The sequence below is a fragment of the Urocampus carinirostris genome, chromosome 15, assembly GCF_059441175.1.
Source record: "Urocampus carinirostris isolate Australia breed hairy pipefish chromosome 15, RoL_Ucar_1.0, whole genome shotgun sequence".
In the NCBI taxonomy this organism is placed as follows: domain Eukaryota; kingdom Metazoa; phylum Chordata; class Actinopteri; order Syngnathiformes; family Syngnathidae; genus Urocampus; species Urocampus carinirostris.
In genome coordinates, this window is record NC_142363.1 from 18,881,031 (window position 1) to 18,907,982 (window position 26,952).

The window sequence follows — 26,952 nt, forward strand, 5'->3', positions numbered from 1 at the left end:
TAAGCCGCAACATTTTTTCTGCGGCTTATGCAATGATGCGGCTTATTATTGCATTTTTCATCATACATTGAATCCCACGAGTTCAAGCTTTCCAATTATACGTGGCATGAAATATTTCAGTGGCTGGTGACATCGTACAGACACGTATTTGTTTATCAAAAGTCCGGCGGCCAACCACCATTCCAAAATATACTCAGCAGAGAAAGATCACAATCAATCTGAAACAAGATACTTGAAAACTATAAAGCCGGCGTAACTGACATGGGGCGTCTTAAACTTAAAATAATCACTCCAAAGCACACGATAATGGCGACAGATAAAAATAAATCTGCCTTAAACATTATTGCTTCATTGGACGTTGTTTCTTGTAATCCATTCGTTTCACCACATTATTTCCATTTACAAATAAACAACTTTGTAAATGTATTCCCAATATGGTAGTTAGCGCTCCCCTTTTATTGACACATTTTTCCATGATTAAGGTTTGTTCATGCTAGTTTTATCCATGCACTAAGCGCGAAATTACATTAAACATGTGTCTTTTTTTCCTCATTTCTTACCCCTACGTCTACTGCTTGGGCACCCCTGGCGGCCGCTAGAATAAAATGCATAAATTGGTCTTATTGTTGCATAAGCCGCAGTGTTGAAAGTTTGGGAAAAAAAGTCGTGGCTTATAGTCAGAATTTTACGGTACTTAAAAAAAGGAAGGAGGAAACTGAATAAGTGCTCTAAAAAAATACATTAAGCAGAAATTGACAGTGATCGATTCATATTGGCTTAAAATACACTCAAGTTCATAAACCTTTGTTTACTATACTCAATGAGGTAAGACACTGAACTCAATGATCAGATGATCAGACCCAGCGACATGATTGCAGAGAAACAATAAATGAATATTACATTCATGTTCCTGTTTACCAACTGTTTTAATGTCACTAAACAGACTGGAAGCACAAACAGAAACACAATTTATGTATTCATTGCACTGATTCGGCCCGAATCGGCCACAAAAAAACCTCATGATGAATGTCTGAGCGATAAAAAACGACAAAGAAGTAGCAGTCTGGCCGACAGTTGTGTACTCGGCTCAGCCGCTAATGAGCTCAGCTTCGCAATAAAGAGAAAGTGAGAGAGAAAAACACTCAATGGGCCTTTCATTTTCTCACTGAATGGGACGTGGTTTATGCTTTGCACTAAAGCATAAACCGATGATCAAGTTGGTGGCCGTTTCAAGCCAGGCTTCATTCAAGCATTCCAGCTCATTAAAACAAATTATCGCAGCCTTTTTGAATGATGGAGCCAGTTGGGGACATAATTTGAGGATACAACCATTTGTACTTTAAAAACAGTAAAAGGTTATTTTCTTGTGCAACAGCCAACAGGAATAATTGTGATACACCAGCACCATCACGTGGACAAGTGTTTCTCAATTGGTGTGTTGCGACACAAAAAGTGGGTCGCAGAAAAAAAAATGATGGCCAATTACACTCCTTGAGAGTAGATGACATAACTTCCTTGCAATTTCACCCGAAAAAAAGATGGGTAAAGTTTGTTTACACATTTTTAGCATGGCAAAAAGCAGATAAAACAAAGAATATATATGAGATATGGATTTTATTATCTGGAAGACAAAAGAGGACTGAAAGCTCACGAGTGTTTTTGTAGCAAGGTGCTGACACGGAATTTAGAAATAAAAACACTATCTCAGAGATAAACCTGCTGAGCACTTCAGAAGACAATTTGAAGATTTTCGTGATTTTCTTTAAAGCACGTTTTTTAGTATTTACCTATCCATACAGTAATCAGAAGAATAGTTTATTTTATGTACTTGAACAATTTCAAAATGCACTTTTTCTTTAATTTATTTTGAGTCTCATTTTTTCCTCCCGTGGTGCAGAGTATATTGTTAAGTTCAGTGAGTGCGCATTCTCAGGTAAAAGTAATACTTTAAGTTGTTTGTAAAAGTATACGCGGTTTGCTTAACACGGTTGCGCTACCGTACGAATTCGCATTGTTTATTGTGTTCTTCGTTCTGATTGCCTGAAGAGTCCCTTTGCCTCGTTTCTACCAGTGTGTCAATATTGAGCAGTTACATATGTATATGTACTTAAAAGGGATTGCCTAACATTACATACGTGCACATTATTTTTCAGTTCTGAGTTTATATAAAACCTGTAGTGTTGACAAAACGCTGGGGAGCGACGAAAATACCTGCAGTCGGGCCCAAAAGGCAGCCGAAAGAGCTATCTATCACAGATAAAGTTAAACTAAACTGGAAATGCTAAGGAAAGGTAAAAGGTATGCAGCTGTAGGTTGGTATTAAAGAATTAATTAACATTTATTTTGTTTAATTAAGAAGGGAGAAAAAATAAGAGAACAGCCGCAAAAGTTCTAATTCAAGGTTCACGGATCTCTTAACTGCCTGGGTTTTTAGGGTACCACTGAGGATGCAACTCTGGACAGATTTTTCCACTGCTAACGGTTCCTGGCCTGATTTTGAGTCGTGGCAAAGTTGGCAGAAGCAGTTCTTTTTCGTTCTTTTAAGTTTAAAAAAAGATTTAGAAAAGGGTTGCAATAGTCTATCACAACGTTGTTCGCGCTCTCTGGGGAAAAAAAAAAAAAAAAAAAAAAAAAAAAAAAAAAAAGTGCCGCAGACCTCAGAAGCATAAAACGCTGCAGAGCATAACCGCGAGGCAGCGATTCATTCAGAAAAGCAGTGACATTCACCTGGGACAGTACGTTGTATTTATTTTTATAATGTTGTAAAATGTAATCAGTGACGTAATCCCAAAACCATAACATTGCAATTGTAATGTAACTTGATTACTTCAAATTACTTTAGCATTACTCCAATACCAAATATGCATATAAAAGATAATAATACGCATATTATAAATAAAAACACTACATTTAGTTTACCATAAATGAACCATGTAACCTTAAAAAAGAATTGGAGGAAACCAAGGTCAGGTAGTTGCTTGTAATCCCACAAAAAAGTGCTCAACATTTTACCATGTACCGTAATACAGTTTATTAAGCAAAAATAAAACTTTCTCTTTCACATAACAGACAATATGTGCTCTGTTTAAGTTCAAATTAAGAGCACATTAGAAACGAAATATTGTTTTAAGCACGCCAAGTGTTCACTTTCAACATGTCCAACAAACTCTGGGATCTCTTGTGTACAAGTTCAAGTTTTACCTTGTTGGAAGTGGGGAAGCCAAACCTTTTGACAATATTCAGATTTACTTGGCCAAGTAAAACATTCTCACAATAAAACAATGCAATGATCGTAGAGTGATTTTGAGCACCAATTAACTGCAAAATAGAAAAAGAAGATGATTAATCATATTTACTAAATGTCCCTGAATGCATCACTAGCCGACTACTGCCCTCACTAAACTGTAGGCTCATGCTAATTCAACAGAGTGCTGTATTGAGGGAGAAAATAAATACGGATAAAAACAAAAGTGCTTTTATCTGCAGCAAAGTGTGTACGATTTCGTCTGTTCGATCTGCGCAACAGATACGGATGTTCAGTGTTCATTTTACCTCTAAAAAGGGATGGGTCCCGGGGACTCGCATGCTCAAAAATCTATGGGTCCCAACAGAGATCTATGGGTCCCCAAAATTTAGTGTGCTCCATGCCCTTACAGACTGTCGTTATTTCCCTTACAAAATACAAAAAAATCTTTTTTTTTTTTCAAACATGTTGATTTATGTAGTTTAATATGTTATATTGTACATGTGTTTCCTTATATCATATATGTTGTTAATGAACATTTTGTTGTGAGACACTGAGTTTCTCGACATGAATGAGGTTTATTATAAAAAAAGTTAAAAAATGAAGTCGCTTGGACGTTCACTGTAGAAGGAAAAAATACATGCAAATATAATTAAGTAGAATAATACATTTTCTTATTCTAATTATTAATTCATTTTCTGCATTAAATTATTGTTGGTAATATACTGATTGAAAGGGATCACCAGAAAAACCTGTCTTTTTTCATTTTCTCCTTTTATACTTCATTTTTTTCTCAACTTCTTTATACAACAGAATCATTCGTAATATAATGCATCAAAGCAAGTGAGCCGTTTGAGAGCCGCCTCTCTTTAATGAGTTGAGCCGAAAAAGCCGGTTCTCTAAAAAGAAACGGACTTTCACTACACAACTCGAACTTGAGATCGGCGTGCAGACGAAAACTCGAACCGCGAGACCAAAACAACAATGGCGGATCTGCCTCACAAAAAGTTTGGAGTGCGCTAAATCTTTGTTAAAAAATGATAATGAAGATTTCGTGTCAAAAAATTTGCATCCCGGGGACGCACGTTGATTTGACACGATGCGTCCCCCGCAAAAATAATGCGTCTAGGACGCAGGGACGAGGGCAAACGAGAACACTGGATGTTACAAATCCGATGTGCGCACACGTTGTGTATAAGCCTCAGCTCTGTCTCTCGAGTGCCAGCGATTTAAATTATGATTGAAACAATTCGTCTATCTGCCATTATGTACATGTAAAATTGCTTTTAGATAAAATGGTAATCATGCAGAGTAATCCTTATTAAATTTTTGTATCCTATTTAAATAACTCAGTCACCTGTAATCTGTTACTCCACAACCCTGTTTTCAAGCCACCATTTTATGTTTAACGCTTCTGTAAACACTCAAAACGAGTGGCAACTCAGGTGGAACAGGTGGCCTCTGTTGTCTAATGAGCTGCTCTCTTCTATGCAACACTATCAGACACCTGCTGCTGCCGAATTTATTTATTCATGTCGGTGAAAATTTGCTCTCTCGTGTTTCATTTATTACACATTGTTTAATAATGGCGGAGTTACTTTAGGTGATTCTACCTTTGTACTGCGATTCAATTCAAAATTAATATTCAGGTTGAAAGGGGTCAATGAATTTTATTCTTCATTTTGAAAATATTCATGCCTTTTGGTGTGTGTGTGTGTGTGTGTGTGTGTGCAATGACTCACCTTGCCCTTGTGGCTCAGTGGTTCTATGGTGAGAGCGTCGGCTCCGATGTCCACAATGGTCCCCAGCTGGAACCCGTCCGTGGGATGCGGGGCCCACACCGGCTTCCCGTCCTCCATGGCTTAGCTGTGGTCACAATTTATTCCATTTGTTATGTTATCGTAAATGGAAAGGATCATATATATACTTGTTTCATTTCCAGTGTTTGTACTGAGCAGATTATTGCCAAAATTCCGGCTAAACTTATTGTAGTGGTTGGCACACATGGGACAATTATGGCAGGTAGCCAGGGTTTAATTCAAAGGTGTCAAATTAATGTAGCTCGGGAGCCACCAGGTAGAAAAACCTCTCTCAAGGGGGTTGGACTGGTAAATTAATAGGATTTAAAAAAGGCTTAGTAAATAACAACATGGGGGTGTAGGATTTGATTCTACAACAATTGTTTTCCTCCTCAAAATGTATTATCTTAAAGTGATTATCAACTGGGAATTTTTAAGGAAAAAAATTGTAATTCAATCCCAATACAGTTTATTTAACTCGGGGAATTTCATGAAGGCTGCGGCACAGCGGGTAGGCTGTTAACACACAGCCCCACAGGGTTCAAGTCCATCTATAGCAACCTTGCCGTGTGGAGTTTGCATGTTCTCCTCCGTGACTGCGTAGGTTTCCTCCCGTACTCCAAAGGCATGTATGTCAGATTAATTGGCCGGTTCAAAAATTAAAGTTAGTTGTCTCTGTGTGCCCTGCAACTGGCTGGCAACCAGTGCAGGGTGTTCCTTGCCCACTGCCAGAAGATAACTGGATTGGGCTCCAGCACCCCTGTGACCCTACTGAGGATAAGCAGCGCAGAAAATGTATGGATGGAAAGGCATAAAGGCTAGAAAGTGACAATAATAGCATACCAACCAGAGGTCCGGAACTTTTTTGACCCAGAGTGCCATAATAGCAAAACTATTTAGATTTTTGTGGGGGATATTGTATATTTCAAGACGAAATTCAACAAAACTGTCTAACCCGCTGTCCAGACAAAGCTAATTCTCCAGCGCATTTTATTTAATTGTGTGACTCGATGATTTGATAAAATCTATGAAACTGTCATGATTACCTAAATGGAGCCACCTGGGGTAATCATCTGACGCGCTGGAATGCGCTCCCTGATTGGTTTTTGTTCCCTTTTTAAGCACGCTACGCGGAGACCTCTGGGTCTGAGGATACTTCTGTACCCCGTGTGACTCTCCCGATTACCTGTGCCTTCTTGTTTACCTGATTCTGCCTGCCTGCCTCCGATCCGACCTGCTTCCGTCCCGCGCTACGATCTTCTCTCCAGTCCCGGTAAACTCGACCTGCTTCCGTCCCACGCTACGATCTTCTCTCCAGTCCCGGTAAACTCGACCTGCTTCCGTCCCACGCTACGATTGGCTACGTGTTCCGAAGTTGTCTTCACGGCGTTGCTGCTGACATTCGACGGTCATCGCGTCTCCCGCTAACCCTGTACGCTTCCCCAAATAAAAGACTTGTAACGAACGCTCTGGGGTCTCCTGCTCTGTTCTGGTCCTCCTGACAGAAACAATAATGGAGCCCGTGTCTCATGTCAGCATAAAAACACTACTTAAAATTTGCCATCCTGCTGCAGTTACTTAAAGCGACAGTGTGTAATATTTTGTGCATCCTACTGAAACAAAAGAACTTTCCTTTAGTTTAAAAAAAAAACATTGATTTAAATACGTGGCAAAAATGACACCTCAGGCAGTGTGTCAGGAGCCCATATGCCGTTTACGCGAAGTGTGGTGATAAAATGAAAGATATAAGTACAGACAGTTTAACGCATCGAATCTTTATTCTTTCTAAAAAAGGGGGACAAAGTCGCTTTGGCATTATTGAGGCAGAGAAGGAAGAAAATCTCGCAAAATTCCAATGATAACTCAAATTATGTAAACATCGAAGGCTGAAAAGTAATTGAAAGGTTCATGCATCGTTCATGCATAAATCCAATGTCCTTGCAATAAAATGTTAATTTGCAAGAAAAGTGCCCTTGCGTTTATGGAAAGCATTGTTAAGTTATTGAAGGTAATCACAAATAGATATTAAAAAAGCACCAAAGAAAAGGTTGTGTTCGAAATGCTTCCTTTAACAAAAGGCTGTTTTTCTTAGAAGTTTTCTTTGAAATGAGTGTTTTCAAGAAGCAATGTTCAACTGTTGTTTACTGGACAATGGTAAAAGATAGAAGCATACTTTTTTCTAATGAAAGATGAGGTTTCAAGCTTCTTTTTTTCATGTGTCCAATGCCTATATAGCGACAGTGTTCAAGTTCTGCAGGCCTTTAAAAATGACAATAATTGGCTCGCTTCCTATTTGAAAGAAACGTTCGGCACTGAATGAGTTAATTGCCTTAATTGTCGCGGATTGTCATTCCTTTCCTTTAAAGTTGATATCAAACCAAACAATTTCATGTTACATAGTAACAACAAGTTTGAACACTGCATTTGAATAATACTGTGCTTGTAGGAAACACATAAAAAAAAAAAACACCACCCAGTTTTATCCTTCCCTCGAGGCTGCCATTTTGCTGAGTTAGGACATCAATGTTGGCCAGAGCTCAGTTAACAACCAATCATAGTTCACCTGCTTTCTGGAGCAGAACATTGATTGGTGATTAGCTGAATCCTTCCTAGGATTTTACAGGACAAAGGACCAATCCCATTACTTCCTCTTTTACATTCCGATTCCATGTTTATCATTTTCCTTCCCCCTTACACTAATTAGATGAGAGTCTCAAAATTTGGAAAGTACTTACTGCTTACCACGTCATCACTCCGAGCTGCACTGTCTGTGACATACAGTAAGTCTTGTCATAAATGTTGGTTCCTTTTTCCCTTCTGCTATTTATTATATTTTCTTTCACTCACTTAAGAACAGTGACATTGGATCTGGTAGAAAAATCAAATATTGGGTTTGACTTGCAAAATAATACAATGCAATGTAACACCAGATGAGTACTGCGCTTCACACCTGTTTATTCTCCCCTGTCTTCCTCACAATAAAATGAAATGAAATGATCTGCATTTATATAGCGCTTTTCAAGTCAATGACTTCCCAAAGCGCTTTACAATGTGCTCCACATTTCCCAATAGCGGCCTTGCAGCCATGTAAGGCGCTAACCTGCTTATTGGGGGTATTAAGGGTTCAGTGTCTTACCCAAGGACGAGCCGGGATTCGAACTGGGATCCCTTGATCCCAAGACGAGCGCTCTACCTCCTCAGGGTGTTGGAACGGATTAAAACGATTTTACATTACTTTTAATGGGAAAACGATTTTCGGTGATCGAACAAATGATCTGCATTTATATAGCGCTTTTCAAGTCAATGACTTCCCAAAGCGCTTTACAATGTGCTCCACATTTCTCAATAGCGGCCTTGCAGCCATGTAAGGGTATTAGGGGTTCAGTGTCTTACCCAAGGACACTTCGACATGTAACACGGACGAGCCGGGATTCGAACTGGGATCCCTTGATCCCAAGACGAGCGCTCTACCTCCTGAGCTACTGCCGCCCCACGACAGTCCCATCTATCCAGTTTTTTATCGTCTCGCAGTGACCTCTATGGGAATTTGTTTCATAGCGTAACAAAATATAACTATGTACAATATGTTCAGCTGGTCAGTCATGCCGAGGGGGCATAAGGACCGAGAAGCTAGGGCGCTTCTGGCCTGACTTGTTGAAAAGGGGCTTCTTCGCTTTCACACTTCACGCTACAATTTGCAGAGGATTCGAACTTTCTTACCCTCACTGTGAACGTGTTTTGCTAAGGAGTAAATTTGAGGGGAAAATGTCAAATGGCTTTTGTTTGCTTCAATACATCTTTGGATTTCTTAGCAATCGTGAGAGAGAATTTTTTTTAGAGTTTGACTTGACTCCATCGAGATTGAGGTCCTTAATTAGTGAGGATCTTTTGAATTTTTTTTCATAGGAGTACAACATAAACTATTGTAAATTAACTAAGCAGGTTTAGTTATTTTAGTACTTTAGGTGTTATGTTGGACCTTAAGTAAAAAAATTGTGGCTTGGTACACGAGCTATTGAATTATTCAGTTACAGCAAATGACCCTAGAACCTAATCCAATTAAAATAACATGTCAAAATCGTTACCGCTCACAGTGTTGGTGTGAAAGCTTGACATCAATGTCATTAACAGCTCCCGTTAATCCTAAAACAACTACATCACATCTTAAACTTGGCATTATGCCAGAGTAGCCAATTAGGTAAGAGATTGTGGTCAAATGTCAAAGGGGATAGGAGTTGGAAAGTGCTGATGCTGCCTTTGAATCAAAATAATTCAGGAGGTGAACTTACTCTGCAGAGTCAGTACACCTAATAACAAAGTACCAACCCTTGTTGTCCTTACTTGGGTACATTCAGTTCTTGGAACTACAGTAAATCAGATGTTACTATTTAGAGAGAGTTTTTTTCCCTGACAGAATGGATGTATCCTAAATTTGTATCGCCATAAGGCTCAAGACCTTGAAACAGACCAGGCGAATGTGGTTTAAATGCCATTCGATTATTGACATGCTAGCAGAGTCAAAAAGAGTGGTGTAAGTGACACTGACACATCAAACATAAATTTCCCTCACTAAATTGTATTATAGAGATCCCTTGGTTGTCGCGGTTAATGGGGACCAGAACCACCCGCGAATCGTGAAAATCCCCTAAGTAGTGTCGCACCTTATTTAGGAGAGAGAGAGAGGGATAAAACAAATTGCGAACCCAGTACATGTTTAATGTTGTCCATGTTTTTGTTTTCTTTGGGCGTAGCTTGAATAAAAGCCTTGTTGACTGTGATAAAAAGGGAGAAAGAGAGAAAAACAGAAAGAGAAGGAGAAAGAGAACGAGAGAAAATTTTGCATCGTTCAGGTGGCAGGACAAAAGGAGAGGGACACAAACTCTTCTTAGCAAGATGAAGGGGAAAGCAGAACAGGTGTCCGGTCACAGCACAGTATGAAAGAAGCAATTATATGAATTGGCCAATTGGAGATCTCTAGTCAAGAGGTACTGGCAAATCAGCGTGAACCTTGCCTGTTCGTTAGTGTTCCTCCGTGGTGCAGGAAGCATTTATTTATCTTTTTTAACTTAATGGCCAATCGGATTGAATCTTGGCTGTTGTGAAGGAGTGAACCAGCAATATCTGAACCACAAAGTAGCGAGGGGTCTCTGTATATCACAAATACCATTTCTCTAAAAGTCAGACTACCAGTATCTTCAAAATGTCATGCAGTAAAAGCAAGGGCATAACCAAAAGGTATGTCATCCCTTAACATGATAAGATAACTGTCCCTCCCTCCCTTTTGTCTTATCGCCAACCTCTTAAAGCTAGATCAAGGCTGAACTTTTTCAGATTCCGCACAGTTTTCTTCTTAAGTGTCCAACTCAGTCATGAATGTTTTCGGCCTTGGCACAATTGATGTAAGCTGGCAATAAATGTAACTGTGTTTTTACTTCATGGTGAAAATAATCATGAAAGATGCAACTTACATCACACCTAACTTTACTCGTGATTGCTATCAATAATTCAGTGCAAATGGAGTCAGAATTAATTGCTTCCTACTTGAGTTTCCTTCGCATTCAATATAAGGCACACAGATGGAAAACAGGGGCAAGCAAAGATAATTCAATTACTTTGACTTGCTGTAACCCTAACACCATACAGATGGCACAAAAAAAATATATCATTATTATTATTATAGTGGGCTTTGTTTTGTGCTTCTAGTTTTAAGTGTCACTTCGCGATGCTAGTAATAGTTTGCTAATATTCTATGATAAAAATGTGTCACTGTTTATATAGTCATAATTGTATGAGTTTTTTGTTACATCCTTTTCATTCTATTAAATCGTCACAACAATATTTTAACCAAATTAGTAATTTAGTGGTAATGAATGCACCTCATAAGAATCCATACATTTGAATGTACTTGTTTAGTACTTGTTTTGGGTACTTGTCGCCACAATAGATATCAAATTATCAAGTTGTTATATAGTCTCTACATTGTTTTAGGTGGTGTTATGCTTTAATGTTGGGAGGGAAGACTTGAGTCTTATCAAGCCACCCACAGGATTCAGATTGTACAAAGGACAGGTGTGAAGTTGTTGCCTTGGGAATTTTCTACCAATTTCTGTGTTCTGCCCCTTTTGTATATAATGAAAGTCAGCCATTTTGAAAGTGCATTTGTGAAACCATTACATCCTCGTCCTGTACTCACAAGCCCAGAAGATTCTCATTTTTAAAAAAAAAAACTGTTTTATTGTAATGAAAACCTCAAAGGGACAGCGTGTAATATTTAGAGCCTCCTAGTGGTACAAAAACTTTAATTCAGTTTAAAAAGGAAAGCATTGATTTGAATAATAACATGCAAACATGCATGAACCATCTTACCAATGTTATTTTTTTTTAATTATTCATGGTTTGAGAAATTTGTACAGTGGAACCTCGGTTTTCGAACGCCTCTCAGTTCGAACAAATCGGTTCTCGACCAAAAATTTCGAGAAATTCTTGCTTCGCTTTTTGTTCAAAAAATCGGAGTTCGAACGCCGGTACGCTAGGGTGCGATGCTGAGCGGCGTACGGGTGTAGATCGTGTAGATTGCCCCCACCCCTCGTGAAGAACCGTTATGACGTGCGCGCGCACTTCTTCTCGCTTTCGCTTTTAATATCGGTGAACGGAGTGTATTAGCCCCTAATTATGCCTCCGAAGAAGGTCTGTGCAACCAGCAAAGTTGCTACAGGTGAAAAAAGAAGAGTAGTGCGTACAACTATTGCATTTAAGAAAGAAATAATAGCAAAATGAAGAAGGTGTGCGAGTTTCCGATCTTGCTATACATACAGCATGGCTTCTGCTGAGCACCACAAAGGTAAGAAATCCTATTCATAATTCTTTTCTTCATCCTTTAACCGCTCACCACTTTTTGTGGAGACCCGGGTGCTAAATGACATGTAAACGGCCTGATTTTATTATTTTTACACGTTTATGTTAGCGTAATCTTTCGTACAGAAGATTACGCTAACGCGAACGTACGATTAGCCTGGGTTAGCTTCATGGTAAACATTCAGGGTGTTGGAACGGATTAAAACGATTTTACATTACTTTTAATGGGAAAAACAATTTTCGGTGATCGAACAAATCGGTTTTCGAACAGGGTTCTGGAACGGATTATGGTCGAGAACCGAGGTTCCACTGTATTTCTTTTACATAGCGGAGTCTATACCTGGCAGTCACCACTTTGTTTGTCATACATCTTGCTGCTACACTGTGCTTATTTGACACTGGTTTTCGTTTGCATTAGACAATACAGTGGCTTTTAGTGGTCAATTATTACAAAATGTTCAGCATTTCTTTTTAGCCGTCTGGTCTAATAAACTGGGTGTTGATTTGGATACGCAGAGGGAGAAAGACAAATTTGTCCTCCTTCAATATTAAAAAAAAGCTTTTCAGCAAAGCACCTAGGCAGTTTTGAATTTGAGGCCAGCCTTTTTTCTTTAAACACCAGGTACTGCCCTGACATGTTCAATAAATGGAGTTATTCAATATCCTGTTGTGGATGGCATGCATCTACACATTGTACATTTCTCACTGTATATTAATTTTTCAGTAAAAAATGGTTAATCTATTTCAAGTGAACTACCAATACACTGCGGAAATCAAAGAACACTTTCTATGAATCATAATTCAGAGTACAAACCTTTGCTTGGTCATGTAAAAATAAATGGAACCGAATGTGGTACAGTAAAGATGCACTCATCCTAAAAGTGGCATCCTGGATCAAATGTGGCGGCACTCCGCACACTTCTTCAATCCTATTAAGCATCTGACCCTAATCCTGACAACGGAGGCGAGAGAAGCTTCTGGAGGGGATGCTTAAAACCTGACAAATAAAAAGTCAAATGACTATTTGAGCCAATGCAAATCTGCAGGTCATGTTGGGTGCTGCATTGCGGAGACTGTGGGATATGGATATAGTGCTTGACAGGAAAGCACACACCTGTTTCCTGCCTTCTACTTCCGCTTCCCTGCTGCGCACGTTACTTGGAAAATGCAAAAGGATGAAAAATAGTTGTACAGTGTCGTGAAAAAATATTTTCCACATTCCTGATTTCTGTGTTTTTTGCATATGTATCACTCACAAAGGTTTCAGATCATAAAACCAGATTTTAATACCACACAGAGACAACCTAAGAAAATACAAACTTCAGTTTTGAAATGTTGATGTTCTCACATAGGGCCAGATAGGTCTTTATTATTTGTGTCTTCATAAATGGAACCAACATTTCAAAACTTTGCATTTTGTATGTCTATGGGTTGTTTCTATGTAATATTATAACTGGTTTAGTGATCTACAACCTTTGTTAACGATAAATATGCAAAACAAGAAAAACACAGAAATCGGGAAAGGGGAAAATACTTTTTCATGACGCTGTACACACATACTGTTATCATTTTTATTTTTAAACACAGTATGAGATACCTGTCAATGTATACATATTCCCTGTGTTTTACATTTTTTTGCGGGGGCGGGGGGTATCATTTACAATTCTGTATGCCATTTAACGGTTTTATGTACTGGATTTTGTTTTTTTTAGCTGTTTTTCTTCTTTTCCCATAAATCAATCTCGTCTTGCCCATTTCGTCTCTAATCTGGATTGTCTTGACCATTTGCAGCAGACGAGAACATCATCATTGTATATGGCGGCAGTAGCTCAGGAGGTAGAGCGCTCGTCTTGGGATCAAGTGATACCAGTTCGAATCCCGGCTCGCCCGTGTTACATGTCGAAGTGTCCTTGGGTAAGACACTGAACCCCTAATACCCCCAATAAGCAGGTTAGCGCCTTACATGGCTGCAAGGCCGCTATTGGGAAATGTGGAGCACATTGTAAAGCGCTTTGGGAAGTCATTGACTTGAAAAGCGCTATATAAAATGCAGATCATTTCATTTCATTTCATATATTTGCTGATGTAGTTGCGGTTCACTAGCCTGGAGAGGGATGGGTGCTACCAGGCTGTACTTTACCAAGACACACCACAGGAAATGGTGCCTCTACGACCCTAGTGGTTAAGGGATCCAACCAACCAAATGTTATCATAGAAAAAGCTACACTAATGATACTGGGGAAAGAACTAAGAAACATGATGAAATAATCGTCTTATTATTTGGTAATAAAATAAACATGTTTACACACATTGTATTTGTTTTCATTTTACATAGTCTGTCTTGCTGTGAGTAAATAGGTGCCACTTGTGTTTGTAAGGTTTATTATCGCTGAAAGAAGATAATTGCTATTATTATTAAGGTGAGCAATTGGCTGAGGTTGAAAGGAATGGAATAGCTCGAATATAGAAATGTACAAAAGCAACGCTATTGAGTAAAGATATCTGAAATAAACGCAGGGAATAGGATATTACAGCACTAATTATAATAGGGCAAATTTGAGGGCACCCCTGCCCATAAACCCCTCAAATCTCTAACAGCACCCCTGCCTCGTTGTGACGTCATCCTAGTTGAAAAGTCGGAGTTGAGTAAAGTCGTTGCCGTCTGTCGACTCAGAACAACCATTAAGTTAATTAAACTAATTCAAGTTTCAAACAAAAGCGTTTAGACAAATTAAGCAACTTTATTGATGACATTTACTTGATTAAACGGGTGATGTCAATTGGCCTACCTGTTGCTGTGGCTCCTCCTAATTGTACCAGTCAGTTTGCGCCGCGTAATCCTTTAAAAGTTGAATTTACGTTTGTAAAACCGGTGACATTCGTGATTTGTGAAAACTGCTCCAAAAAAAGTTAAAAGTCTGTTTCTTCGTTTTAGGCAAATGCAATTCAGAATTGACAGTCCAACCTAGAAGCTCAATGGATGTCAAATCGAGTAAGACAGTGGAGCAGGGAGGAGAAGAGATAGGTCGCGGTGCGTTCATGATCACCTCGGAATTTACCCTTCCAGGTAGTTTTTACTCTCATCGTACTAGTAGAGTTTTAAAATGATAGCATTTATATCTATCAAGAAAAGTAAGACCAGATATTTTTCTACTTGATTTATCATAATAAAACTTTTATAACAGTTTTTATACATATCTTATTTGCTGAGTTTTTGTGGAATATACCAACACACAGCAGACATATTTTAACATACCTGTTTTATATTATCTATCCATTATCTGCACCGCTTATCCTCAGTAGGGTTGCAGGGGTGCTGGAGCCCATCCCAGCTATCTTCGGGCAGTGGGCAGGGGACACCCTGAACTGGTTGCCAGCCAGTCGCAGGGCACACAGGGACGGACAATTCGCTCGCTCAATCACACCTAGGGACAATTTGGACCGGCCAATTAACATGATAATGCATGTTTTCTGGAATGTGGGAGGAAACCGTAGTGCCTGGAGGAAACTCACGCAAGCACGGGGAGAACATGCAAACTCCACACAGGAAGGCTGGTAGCTGGATTTGAACCCATGAACTCAGAACTGTGCCGCACACGCGCTAACCACTGCCCCGCCATGCTGCCCTGTTTTATGTCATATTAAGTGAGAAACAATTTCAATCATTGATGAAAATAATGTTTAATAACAACAATATTTGACTAAAATTTAAAATTGGGGTAATTCTAAAGTGGGTTAGTGTTAACTCATTCAATGCCAGTTTCTCTCAAATGGTAAGTGTAGGTGTAAGAATTCTTTTGACGTTTTGACTCATTTTGTAGGCCTACAGAACATTTAGTCCTGTAATTTCATAGTAATAGTACACATTTAAAGAAAGCTTGAACCCTCACCCTTTTTTACAAGTATGTTTCTAGCTTCTACCATTGCTTAGGGAACAACAATTAAATGTTGCTAAGTTCCTGAAAACCGGAAAACAGCTTTTTGTGAAGGGATGCATTTCCAGCAGAACTTTCACTCTCAGCGCCCCATGTTTTGCGGTGACGTGATCACGTGATTTCGGTCTCTCAGGGTTTTCCCACATGCTCTCAATTGCTGGATAGAGGAAGCAACACAAGGAAGTGTGGACAAAGCCATTTATGCCTTCCAGTTACCATACTAAAATCATTCCCAGATGTCTAGTACTTACTGATCAGCAGCGCCAAAGCCTTTGGAATATTTTTTTGAAATGAAAAAATAAAAAAACGACTTTTATGTTTTGGTACTCAGGGACAATGTTTCTGAATGAGTTAAATGATTAGGGTTTGAGGGTTAGGGTTTGAGGTTTACGGAGTTGGTGTTCGAGGGTTAGGGTGGGGTTGAAGTTTGCATTAAAGGCAGGGGTGGTTAAACAATGGCCGTTTAACCTAGCTCACCAAACAAAAATTATGAGAATAAATGATAATATATGTGTAATGGAAAATAAAGTATGGGTAATATTAATGAAAAAAAATAGTGAACTATTGTTGTTCTGTTTTTTGTGTGTTTCCCTGTCCCATAAAAGTATTTTTGAATTGCATTATTGTGTACTCTGTACTGTACTTTGCTTTAATTTAAGTTTAAGCGGTTAGGGTAAGGCTCAGGGTTTGAGAGTTAGGGCTAATTTCAGGCTTTATGGTGTAGGGTTCTATGGTTAGGGTTTGTGTACGGTTTTGGGTTATGGTCAGAGGGCTTAGGGCTCCATTGATTTTCAATCTATTTTTATTGTTTACATGTTGTTATCTACAGGCGCTGTTTTTCAACCAGTGTGCAGCAGAAAAGTATCCAATTTAATTTAATCGGTAGCTGCAGTATATGTTAATAATTATTGTCCAAAAGAGTGCAGTTATTGAGTGCTGTCTGCAGTGATCAGTAATTGTAACTTCAGTGGGAGGCAGCTTATCCCTATTTATATGCACTAATTCTTTTCTCAGGAAGTATTACGGATAACTCAATTCAAAATGTTAATTGTATATGCTGATTAGATTTTATTGTTTTGCTTTTTTCATGACTTTGCTCCTCTTACGATATATTATTAGTGTAAAATCACAGTAAAATACATAATTATAAAAAAAATACTAAATTTAATTACCTTTGTGAGCCAGACTGTTACTAATGAATCCTATTCAAGTCAAATTTGATGGAAAACTACTTTATATTCTTAATTCAGGATATCTTTTGGACACATATTGATAATTTGAAAAACTAAAACTGGAGCAGATATTCTTTTCCCAAACATGTTGAACTGCGTGTCAGGTTTTTAAAATATAAAAGCCGACCATAGACACCCAAATGCTTAAATTGAATACTATAATTATTTTGAGGTTGAGGTCTACTAATCTTATCTTTGAGAGCAGAACCGGGATCAAAACTGAAGCAAAGCCACAATGAAACGACTTCAAATGCTGCCTTGAGAGCCATGAATACTTTATTGGTGTGTCACCTAAAACCTTTTAGAGGATTTTTGAAGGAGACACACAATCCTTCTTTGAAAGCTGCCTCGGGTTTTGTGGGTCTAATTTGGATAGGTGATACTTTGGCTTTGGCTGATATCACATTACTATCAGTTAACAGCATGGAGGCATACGTTCACCTATTTATTTTCTTTGTTCAGTTTGAAATTCCATTTCTATTGTTGATACCATGATAGAATAGAATAGAATAGAATAGAATAAAATATATCTTTATTGTCATTGTTACAAAATGGGTTAACATATTGTGACAACGAAATTGGGTATGACACTCCAGTTTTACACATTCACAGTGAGGTATGAGCCAAGAAGATAAAGGAACAGAGAAGATAAGGGTATAAAACAAGGGGGATAAGGCTATAGTTATAATTTACATGGTATTTACACAAGAAATGTCGGCATGTGGGATGTTACATACAGTGTTATCGTGATACCGTTGCTATCGTAAGGGTTGTGCAATATTGCATTTGCTGCAAAGTCATCATGATCGGAATGTAATTAGTATAATGTTATTTAGGTTACAAATAATAAATATGTGATTGAAAAAGTTGATTTTAATTGTTTTGATATTTGATTTATTTTATTGACGTTACGCTAAGTGCAATCCTCTGCATGAACAAAACAGCACATTAGTGTGATGCATAGCATGACACAATTCATTTTAGAACCCACTTAACTTAACTTGAACAATACCCCCATCAAGTGGACGAGCACGCTTGTTGGGTCCCCTGCAGAGCTGATTCTTTGTTTAGTGTGTGTTAAATCAAAATCTACATTATTCTGACAATCTGCATACTTGGGGTCACCAACCAAAGCCAAATCTACTTTTTAATAGGGTTAGTACAAAGGGATACAAGTTTGATATGCATTTCTAAAATGACAGATTATCATGTTAATACTATGGTGTTATAATGTTATCATCAGGTTGTAATCTCATCTCATCTCATCTCATCAGCGGTACCGCTTATCCTCAGTAGGGTCGCGGGGGTGCTGGAGCCCATCCCAGCAATCATCGGACAGTGGGCAGGGGACACCCTGAACTGGATGCCAACCAATCGCAGGGCACAAAGGGACAGACAACTCGCTCGCTCATTCACACCTAGGGACAATTTTTGGACCGGCCAATCCAACTGAAATACATGTCTTTGGAATGTGGGAGGAAACCGGAGTGCCCGGAGGAAACCCACGCAAGCACGGGGAGAACATACAAACTCCGCACAGGAAGTCTGGAGCTGGATTTGAACACACGCAGGAGGTTCCCAAGACCTTAGAACTGTGCCGCACACGCGCTAAACACTGCGCCGCCGTGCTGCCCCAGGTTGTAATCATTAGAAGTAAAGTTAAATAAGCTCAGTCAACTAATAAAACATCTGCGTAGAGGTAAGATCGGGTTTAAAAAATCCAGCCCGACCCAAACCAGCCCGAACCCGACAGATTAACTTGATTTGAGCGACCGACAAAAATCTTCACATTTTATTTGTGGGGAGGAACGGTGCATTGCATGCACGCTACCATGACAACCTCGCAGAATTGATTTTTGCCGGCCCCGACAACGAACAGCTTTTTGAAGATGGCAGAATTAACCCTTCCAAAGTCCTTAGGGTAGCGCACATGCTGTGTAGCATTCTCCAGGAAGAAAAAGAAACATATAACACATGACTAGTGGATAATTAAAAAAAAAAAATCAGTGAGAGAGACGCCCAACCTGACCCGACTTCATGAATGACATTTTATGGGTTCAGGTCTGGGCCCAATATCATACCCCTACATCTACTTAAATAACTCCTAAGCTTATTTAAAAAATATTTTGGAGGAATCGATTGTGTATTTAAAGACAATGAAATGAAATGATCTGCATTTATACAGTGCTTTTCAAGTCAATGTGCTTCACATTTACTCATTCACACACACTAACACACCAATAGCGGCCGCGCAGCCATGCAAGGCGCCAACCTGCTTATTGGGGGCATTAGGGGTTCAGTGTCTTACCCAAAGACACTACGACATGTAACACGGGATTCGAACCTGCAATCTCTTGATCCCAAGACAAGCGCTCTACCTCCTGAGCTAATGCCGCCCCAAAATGATCATGTCGGTTTATCAAATTTCAGAGAAAATCAAAATGACTCATCACTGGTGAGCTATTTTTGGGACCGGGGGCCACGCATGTGCTCTTAGGGGGCTACAACTACCACGTTTAAGACCCCTGTTTTAAACCACTACCTAAGGACTATGCAGACAACAGAGGCCTTTGGGTTTAGTGTTTTCTTTTGTTTTTTTATTGATCTTTTTGTTTTTGACATTTTTTTAATATGTTTTGGAAACAATTGTCCTTCACTTTGTTCCTGTGTTTTGTTATTAAACATGATTTTTTTTTAAGCACTTTAGCCTCTAGTCCTGCGTCTCTGCTTTTGAGTCCACCTGTAAAATTGTAAAAACAGTATCAACAGATAGCGATATATGAAAAAATCTTCTTTTTTTAATATCTGGTTAAAGAATGTCTGCTGGAATGAATGAACAACAATAGTAGCCTGAGTGAGCCAATTTTTTATTCAATTCTATATTTACGGACATAAAACCATTTTGGTCAGAAAAAGTTATAGGAACCATCTGTCACCTCCCACTCTAACAATCACTCCACAACTTTCCCAGCCAATTATCTGCAGAGCGTGCCGTTATCAGTGTTTATGAATGTCAAAACCCCGACATTCCTCCACACTGGTGTTAGAAACTTCTTTATGTCTTTTGACGCCTACCAGGTTTTCTCCGTGCTACTTTGTTGGAGTATTTGATGTACAGGTGAGTTATTGAGTAAATTCTAGTACCGGGTAATCGTAAATTGTGCACTTGTATTCCATTTATAGTACCAGCATTATTTTTATTTTATAACATTGTGAAATATTCTTAGAAAAAATTGCATTTTCATGTTCTATTATTATTGTCCTTTTCACTTTTATGATGTTTCTTATTAATACAATTATTGCCAGGTTTTGTAATAATCTTATGTTTTTATTTTCATCTTTTAATTTTTTATTTCATCATATTCATTATTATTATGATTATCATTATAAATATTATAATTATTATCATTATCAGTATTGTAATTATTATTATTATTAGTAGTAGTATTGTTGTATTTTATTATTAAAATTGCTATTTTAGCTGTAAGTTATGAATGGTTCCATTAAATTGTCATATGTTCGCATAGTGAATCAAGTTAATAGAATATGCTAATAAAGTATTTTCATTTTTCATTATATCTGTATATTTTTTTTCTTTCAATTGATTTCCCTATTTTTCAATTCTTAAATCAAGTTATTATTGTTGCCTGTGGTATTTATACAGACTTTGTTTGAAGAAGGGGGGAGAGACACATTTTTAAAATAATACAAATTTCTTTTGGGTCACATTAGTATGTACACCTGGGCATTTAAAACACAAAATATATGATACAAAAGTGTTTTTTTGTTTGTTTGTTTGTTTGTTTGACTTATTTTCCTTATGTAGTTTTTGCTTTAATTATGTGGTCAAATAATAATGTTGTTAGATATTACATCTAGGAATTGAAGCTTTACAGATGTTTTAACGTGATTCAAAGCTTGAACTTTTGTCTTCATAAAGCCGTTTTACTGAATTTCATTATGTATAATATATGTGATTTTTTTTCAAATTACAGCGACTTGTTGCAAGTATATAAGTGACATTTTTCTATACTGTCTAAATTAAATTATTTTCTACCTTTCCAGCCTACTACATGATTTATATACCATGATGAAAGCTCGCAGGCAAATACAATCATTTCTTGTCATGTGTGTAATGGTTGTATTGACATTACACACATCAGAGGAACAAGATCTGACAGAGGAGACCTGCACTGTTCAGATCCTGGTCCCTGGACTAAAAGGTAAGGCACTCAAAATAGTTGGATAAGTTTCACTGATCTTATTGTCATTTTTTTTAAAAAGGAGAACCGGGGGAGAAAGGACCAAAGGGAGTGCCGGGTAGGCCTGGAAGAGTAGGACCGCCGGGGCTAATCGGTACAACTTTTACCATTTTGGATCTCATTTAAAAATATATAAGATTAGCCAATTGATTACACCATGGGTGTCCAAACTTTTCAGAAAGCGGGGCAAAATAGGTAAGCTGAAAAGGTGCGAGGGTTCGACTACTCAGCCTAGCATTTTTTGAACCATTAAGATTAACACGCAAAACATGCATGAAAAGCTAATTGGACACTATAAATTGTCCTAACCGTGAATATGAACGCAAATGGTTGTCTGTCTCTATGTGGCCCTGTGGTGAACTGACGACTCAAACAGGTTGCACCCTGCCTTTGCCCAAAGAATGCTAGGATTTGCCTCAGTAGACCACGTGACCCTAAGCTCTGGAATAAACAGGTAAAGAAAATGAATGGATGGATATATTATTGCAGATGGCAGTTTTTTTTTCTTTATAAAATTTAACAAAATCACAGACCATTATAAAATGAACAAAACGTTTGTCTAATAAAACAATATCCATCCATCCATCCATCCATTATCAGCACCGCTTATCCTCAGTAGGGTCGCGGGGGTGTTGGAGTCCATCCCAGCTATCTTCGGGCAGTGGGCAGGGGACACCCTGAACTGGTTGTCAGGCAGTTCCAGGTCACACAGAGACAGACAACTCACTCGCTCATTCACACTTATTTACTTATTTATTCAAGTTGCTTCACATTTTCAGAGTTTGTTTCCAGCTAGCTATTTACCGTCAGCATGTTTCATCCGGCAGTGCCTTTTGATACCATATTCTTTGAAAAAAGCCATTGTCTCTTGGCAATTTAGGCAGACGCAGTTGTTTCGTATATCGGTCAAAAAATACTCTAATTTCCACTTGTCCTTGAACCAGCAGCCCTCAAAGTCAACTTTCCTTTTTTTTTTTTACAGTCACCATCTCGAAAATTAGCTAACATTCTCATAAAAAGCCAAGGGGCAAGCTGGCCAAAGGGCTACTGCCATCATCTGGTGAAATGATGATTTTTGTTTTTTCACAAATGTATTTTATACTGCGGTCAACATTACTGATGCGCCAAGTATTATTGATTTATGATTCCAGGCCGTAACTGCCCCTCAGGCCAAAATTTGCACATGGCTGGATTACACAGAAACTGACGCAATACAAGTATCACATTGCTCGGCTTGTTGATATGATTCGTGTCAATCTAATCGGAGCTGGTCAAGTGTTTACATTTAGAAGACAAACGACTTGCTCAAGCCAAACCAGTAGACATGCTTACTACAGTTTTTATTAGAAAAGGACAAACCTAAAACTCTTTATACCGTTTGAAAATAAATGTGATATATTTTACTGGCCCCTTTATTAACATGTCCAATGAACAGTTAGATAACTTTGGTTTAAATCCAAAATTCTGGATTCTTGTATTGTTCTAATCATGTTTTACTCAGTTTCCTTCCACATTCCAAAACCTCACGTTATCTAAATCCTGCGGTGTGAGCGCCATTACACCTGACACCATTATATGCAGAAAATAGGTATATAAAAACAATAAGTAACAATAAAGTAAATAAATACAGGCTAGTGGATATTTTATGAAATAATGAATCTATTCCTATGACGTTTATGTTTCAGGTCAACCTGGGATTAAAGGACAGAAAGGAATCATGGGGGATCATGGAAAAGTGGGGCCATCCGGAATGAAAGGTTGATATAAAATATCTTTAAATGAGAATGGAAATTAGGAAAAAAATTCATCGTCATAAATCCTTATAAAACATTTGAAATAGGTGAATATAAGTTATTTAATAGTCTTGTCAAAGTTAAAGCTTTATATTTTAAGTTAAAGATTCTTTGAGCAGTTAATAAGTTAAGCACCTGTTGAGACTACCTAAAAATACCTCCTTGTTTATGATTTGTAACTAACTAACTGACTTTAAATGGCTGTAAAAGGTAAAACCTGAATCTTGCAATTTTTTTCGATCGTTATCAGATGAATGTTTCCAATTTGGAAGGAGTGTATCTTAGTTTGTTGGACTTAAAACTGCTAGACATGTAGAAAACTAATTCTAGTTGTATAAAGAGTGTTGCATTTAAGGCATTAAACACTTTACGACTATTAGAGCATCTGTAAACTAACCTGCTTACTGCATCTTTCAAAATTCAACTCATTTGTGGTGATGACCACTTGTGTTTATGGTATGTTTAGAGTTGGATTAGACCCATGGCCCGATAAAAAAATAAAAATAAGCAAGCATAGTTTTCTTGAAAATACTTGGTTCCAAGAAAAAGGGGAATTACCACTTGTGAGGCCCCTTCTCAAGGTTTCTTTTTTCCTCACGCTGAGGTTTTGAGTTTTTACTTGCCGCATGTTGGTTTAAGATCAGGTAATGGTGTATTGTAATCCTGTGTAGTCCTTTGAGACATTTTTGTGATTATGGGCTATATAAATAAATGTGACTTGACTTGACTTAAACAACAACTAATCGTTTTAACAGGTATTAAAGGAGACATGGGGGACCCAGGACAACAGGGCCCAGATGGAGAGCCAGGTATCATAGTAGCTACCGTCACATACATGGAGGAATAGACATGCCAAGGGTTCTATCAGGAGCATTAATATTCATGATGAAGGAAAATCTAATCTGGCGTTATGTTGCTTATTGCAAGTCGTTAGCCCCTTCTGTCTGTCCATCCTATAAGTTCAACTCCCTATGTTCATATCCACGTTACCATTCAACACTTTTCATGAAAAAATTAAAAAATGAATCTGGGTGGAGAATGATGTCTGCACAATGGTATTAGTAAAACAATTCTAAAAGACTGACAGCATTTAAATTGTCCTCGTTAATGAATAAACATGCGTTGACGGAATTTTAAACTGGGACAGCACTTCTTCTATGCAAAGACCAGCTATTCATCTGGAGGAAATTTGGTCGAAACAATGTATGTTAAAACCTCGACAGTTCCATCTTAAAAATATCCCGTCATCATTGTTTTACCAACGAAAACGAGTACAGTAGAACAGCACTGCAATGTACCAGAATGACCTCACCAGTATTGCCTGTTTTGGGCTATGGCTGAGCAGGGTCTACCGTGTCTATACTTCCATGTTTTTTGAGTTGCCACTAATTTGAAGTTTTAACAGTGTACATAATATTTAATGACTGGACTCATTAGGCATCCCGTGTGATTGTTCACCAATAAGAAAAATAATTGGCGAAATGGACATCGTCGTGGCCCAGCTTTCTTCAGAATTGAAATTCTTCAAAAATGGTAAGAGTTTTCTTGTTTATGTTTGTGTACATCCCCTGAACTCTTCCTTCAAAACTTCTCTACATCGCAGCCGTCGCTGGCCTGAAAGAAACAGATGATAAGGTTTACCTGTTGGTAAAAGAGGAAAAACGTTACTCTGATGCCGAACGCTACTGCCTGACCAGAGGCGGACACCTTGCCATGCCCAAAGACGAGGCCGCCAATGCCGCATTGGCGGGTTACGTCACAGAAGCGGACCTTAGCAGAGTCTACATCGGAGTTCACGATCTGGACGTGGAAGGGGTTTTCACCTACATGGACCAAACCCCTGTATCCACCTTCAGTAAATGGAGAAAAGGGGAGCCTAATAACGCGTATGATGATGAGGACTGCGCCGAGATGATGGCCTCTGGGGAATGGACTGATGTTGCCTGCCACCCGACTATGTATTTTGTCTGCGAATTTGACAAGGACCATGTCTAAGTTGCTATCGCATAAGGTGGACATTGCAGTAGGAAAACAGTGACTACTCATTTGTTTGGTAGCAGTTTATAATAAAGATTAGCGATGTTCAAAACATCTTTTTTCTGACTGACGAGTACAGACGCTCCCCTACTTACGACCATTCGACTTACGTAAAACGGTAGATACGAACATTTTTTTCGGGATGTCGAATAATATCCGGACATTGCTGTAAGTTAGATTTTGTATTGTCCTGACTTTTTCCGAGTACAAGACATTACTGTAGTGCTTCTTTCTGCCGCTACCGGCGTGTGGTGGTGCTAAGAGGTCACCCAGCATCTACCCCAACGAAGAAATCCTGCTTCCTCTTCCTAGTTTGTGTGTGAACATTCTATATTGTATCTCCAGCGCACTAAGAACTTCAACATTTTTATTGTTTAATATCTCGTGCATTCATTAAATATGGTTGGGGTAAAGTGTAAAGGAGAGGCAAGCTGTTTCCTTTGAAATAAAAGTGGAATAAGAAAGACAGATGCGATTGAGAAAATGGTCAGAATGTTTTTTTTGGCCACTTTTTACCACGGAGGAGGACCTCTTGAAGCGCATCTTCAAAAAGTGAGTTAAACTCAGCTTTATTTATCTTTATAGAGCATATTAGTGTTACTTATACAAACCTTAAGCATACTTGTATAAACCTTAAACATACAAAATATAGCACTGAAGCAACTTACGAACACATTTAACTTACAAAAGATCGTCCGGAACCTATCCCATTTGCAAGAAGGGCAGAGTCTGTACTCAACTCTTGAGTCCTCATTAATAACATGTGCAGATATTTTAAGTAGCTTAATATGGATGCAGAATTGTTTCCCTGAAACCAAGACCAACATTGCCAAATGAAACAAATGTGTTTAAAATGTATTGGGCTGATTCAAAAGTGCCCTTTTTCCCATTATTTTTTATAAACTTTTGTTTTGTATAGTACTTAATTCAAACGGATTTTTATTCTCAAAATTTTGCTTGACAGGTGCTATACAAATAAATTAGACTTGACAGGCCATCACTTGCCGATTGTCCAGTCCTTAGCATATCAACTGATATCACTACTGATACACAAAAATATGGTCTGGTATTACCTTGATACCAGTATTAATATTATTGAATTAAGAGGCCGAATTAAGAGTCCCCCTAGGAACTCGCTAACTAAACAATGGTTCCGTGGGTGAATTATGTAAAACCCACTACAATATCCTGATAAAGATACACCTGTGGAATGAAACTACACTTGGCCCAATTCATATTGCTCCCAAAACTACTTGTATCAATTTGATCTGATCTTCAGTTTTTTCTTAGTATTTTTTGTAACAATAAATATTTTGGGTTTACCAAACAGGGGCCTTTTTTGTTTTTGTTTTTTTTGTTTAACACATAACATGTTTGGGGTGTTCTTTTAAATAAACTGCTTTGTCAATGTGTGGCTGTTAAATAGAGTGGCTTACATTTGTGGGGGTTATTCCAAATAAAATACACAATTTTTAGGCATTGGTTTTGTTTCACATATAACAATATTGGGGCATTGTTTCTGAGAAATCAAAAAAGAATGAAAAAGGCAGAATATTTGGTGACCTAAAATCAGGGTTGGGTAGGGTTACTTTAACTTGATTACTTTCAATTACTTTTGGATTACTCCAATACCAAATATGCTAATAAAAGACAAAATAAACTAAATATGAATACAATTATGACTCACAACACGTGGTAAGCTTTCTCTCCTGGCTTTGATCTCATTGATCTCCGGCAAAACTAACATAAAATGTGACAGAAACAAGATGAAAATAAATCCAGAGCTTGCCAACAT

The 26,952-nt window shown here is 38.2% G+C and overlaps 2 protein-coding genes across 3 annotated transcripts in view; one reads left to right on the top strand and one right to left on the bottom strand.

The window, feature by feature from the left end:
- LOC148351777 (unconventional myosin-VI-like) overlaps window positions 1-14,914 on the bottom strand; it is a 92,060-nt gene extending 77,146 nt beyond the window's left edge. The window contains exons 1-2 of one of the 2 annotated variants that reach the window (XM_088353927.1): window positions 14,688-14,914; window positions 4,987-5,110 (exon numbers count right to left, since the gene is read on the bottom strand). In XM_088353927.1, coding sequence (XP_088210053.1) covers window positions 4,987-5,103 — 117 coding nt within the window. In that variant the 5' untranslated portion in view covers window positions 5,104-5,110; window positions 14,688-14,914. The remainder of the gene's footprint in view (window positions 1-4,986; window positions 5,111-14,687) is intronic. The other variant, XM_088353928.1, reaches the window with a different exon arrangement.
- Window positions 14,915-20,089: 5,175 nt separating this feature from the next.
- colec11 (collectin sub-family member 11) lies at window positions 20,090-26,252 on the top strand. Its single transcript, XM_088354258.1, has 7 exons — window positions 20,090-20,183; window positions 21,131-21,288; window positions 21,350-21,421; window positions 23,013-23,084; window positions 23,876-23,929; window positions 24,558-24,653; window positions 24,724-26,252. The coding sequence occupies exons 1-7, from the start codon at window positions 20,176-20,178 to the stop codon at window positions 25,113-25,115; spliced, it is 852 nt and encodes a 283-aa protein (XP_088210384.1). The 5' UTR covers window positions 20,090-20,175; the 3' UTR covers window positions 25,116-26,252.
- The last annotated feature ends 700 nt before the right edge of the window (window positions 26,253-26,952 follow it).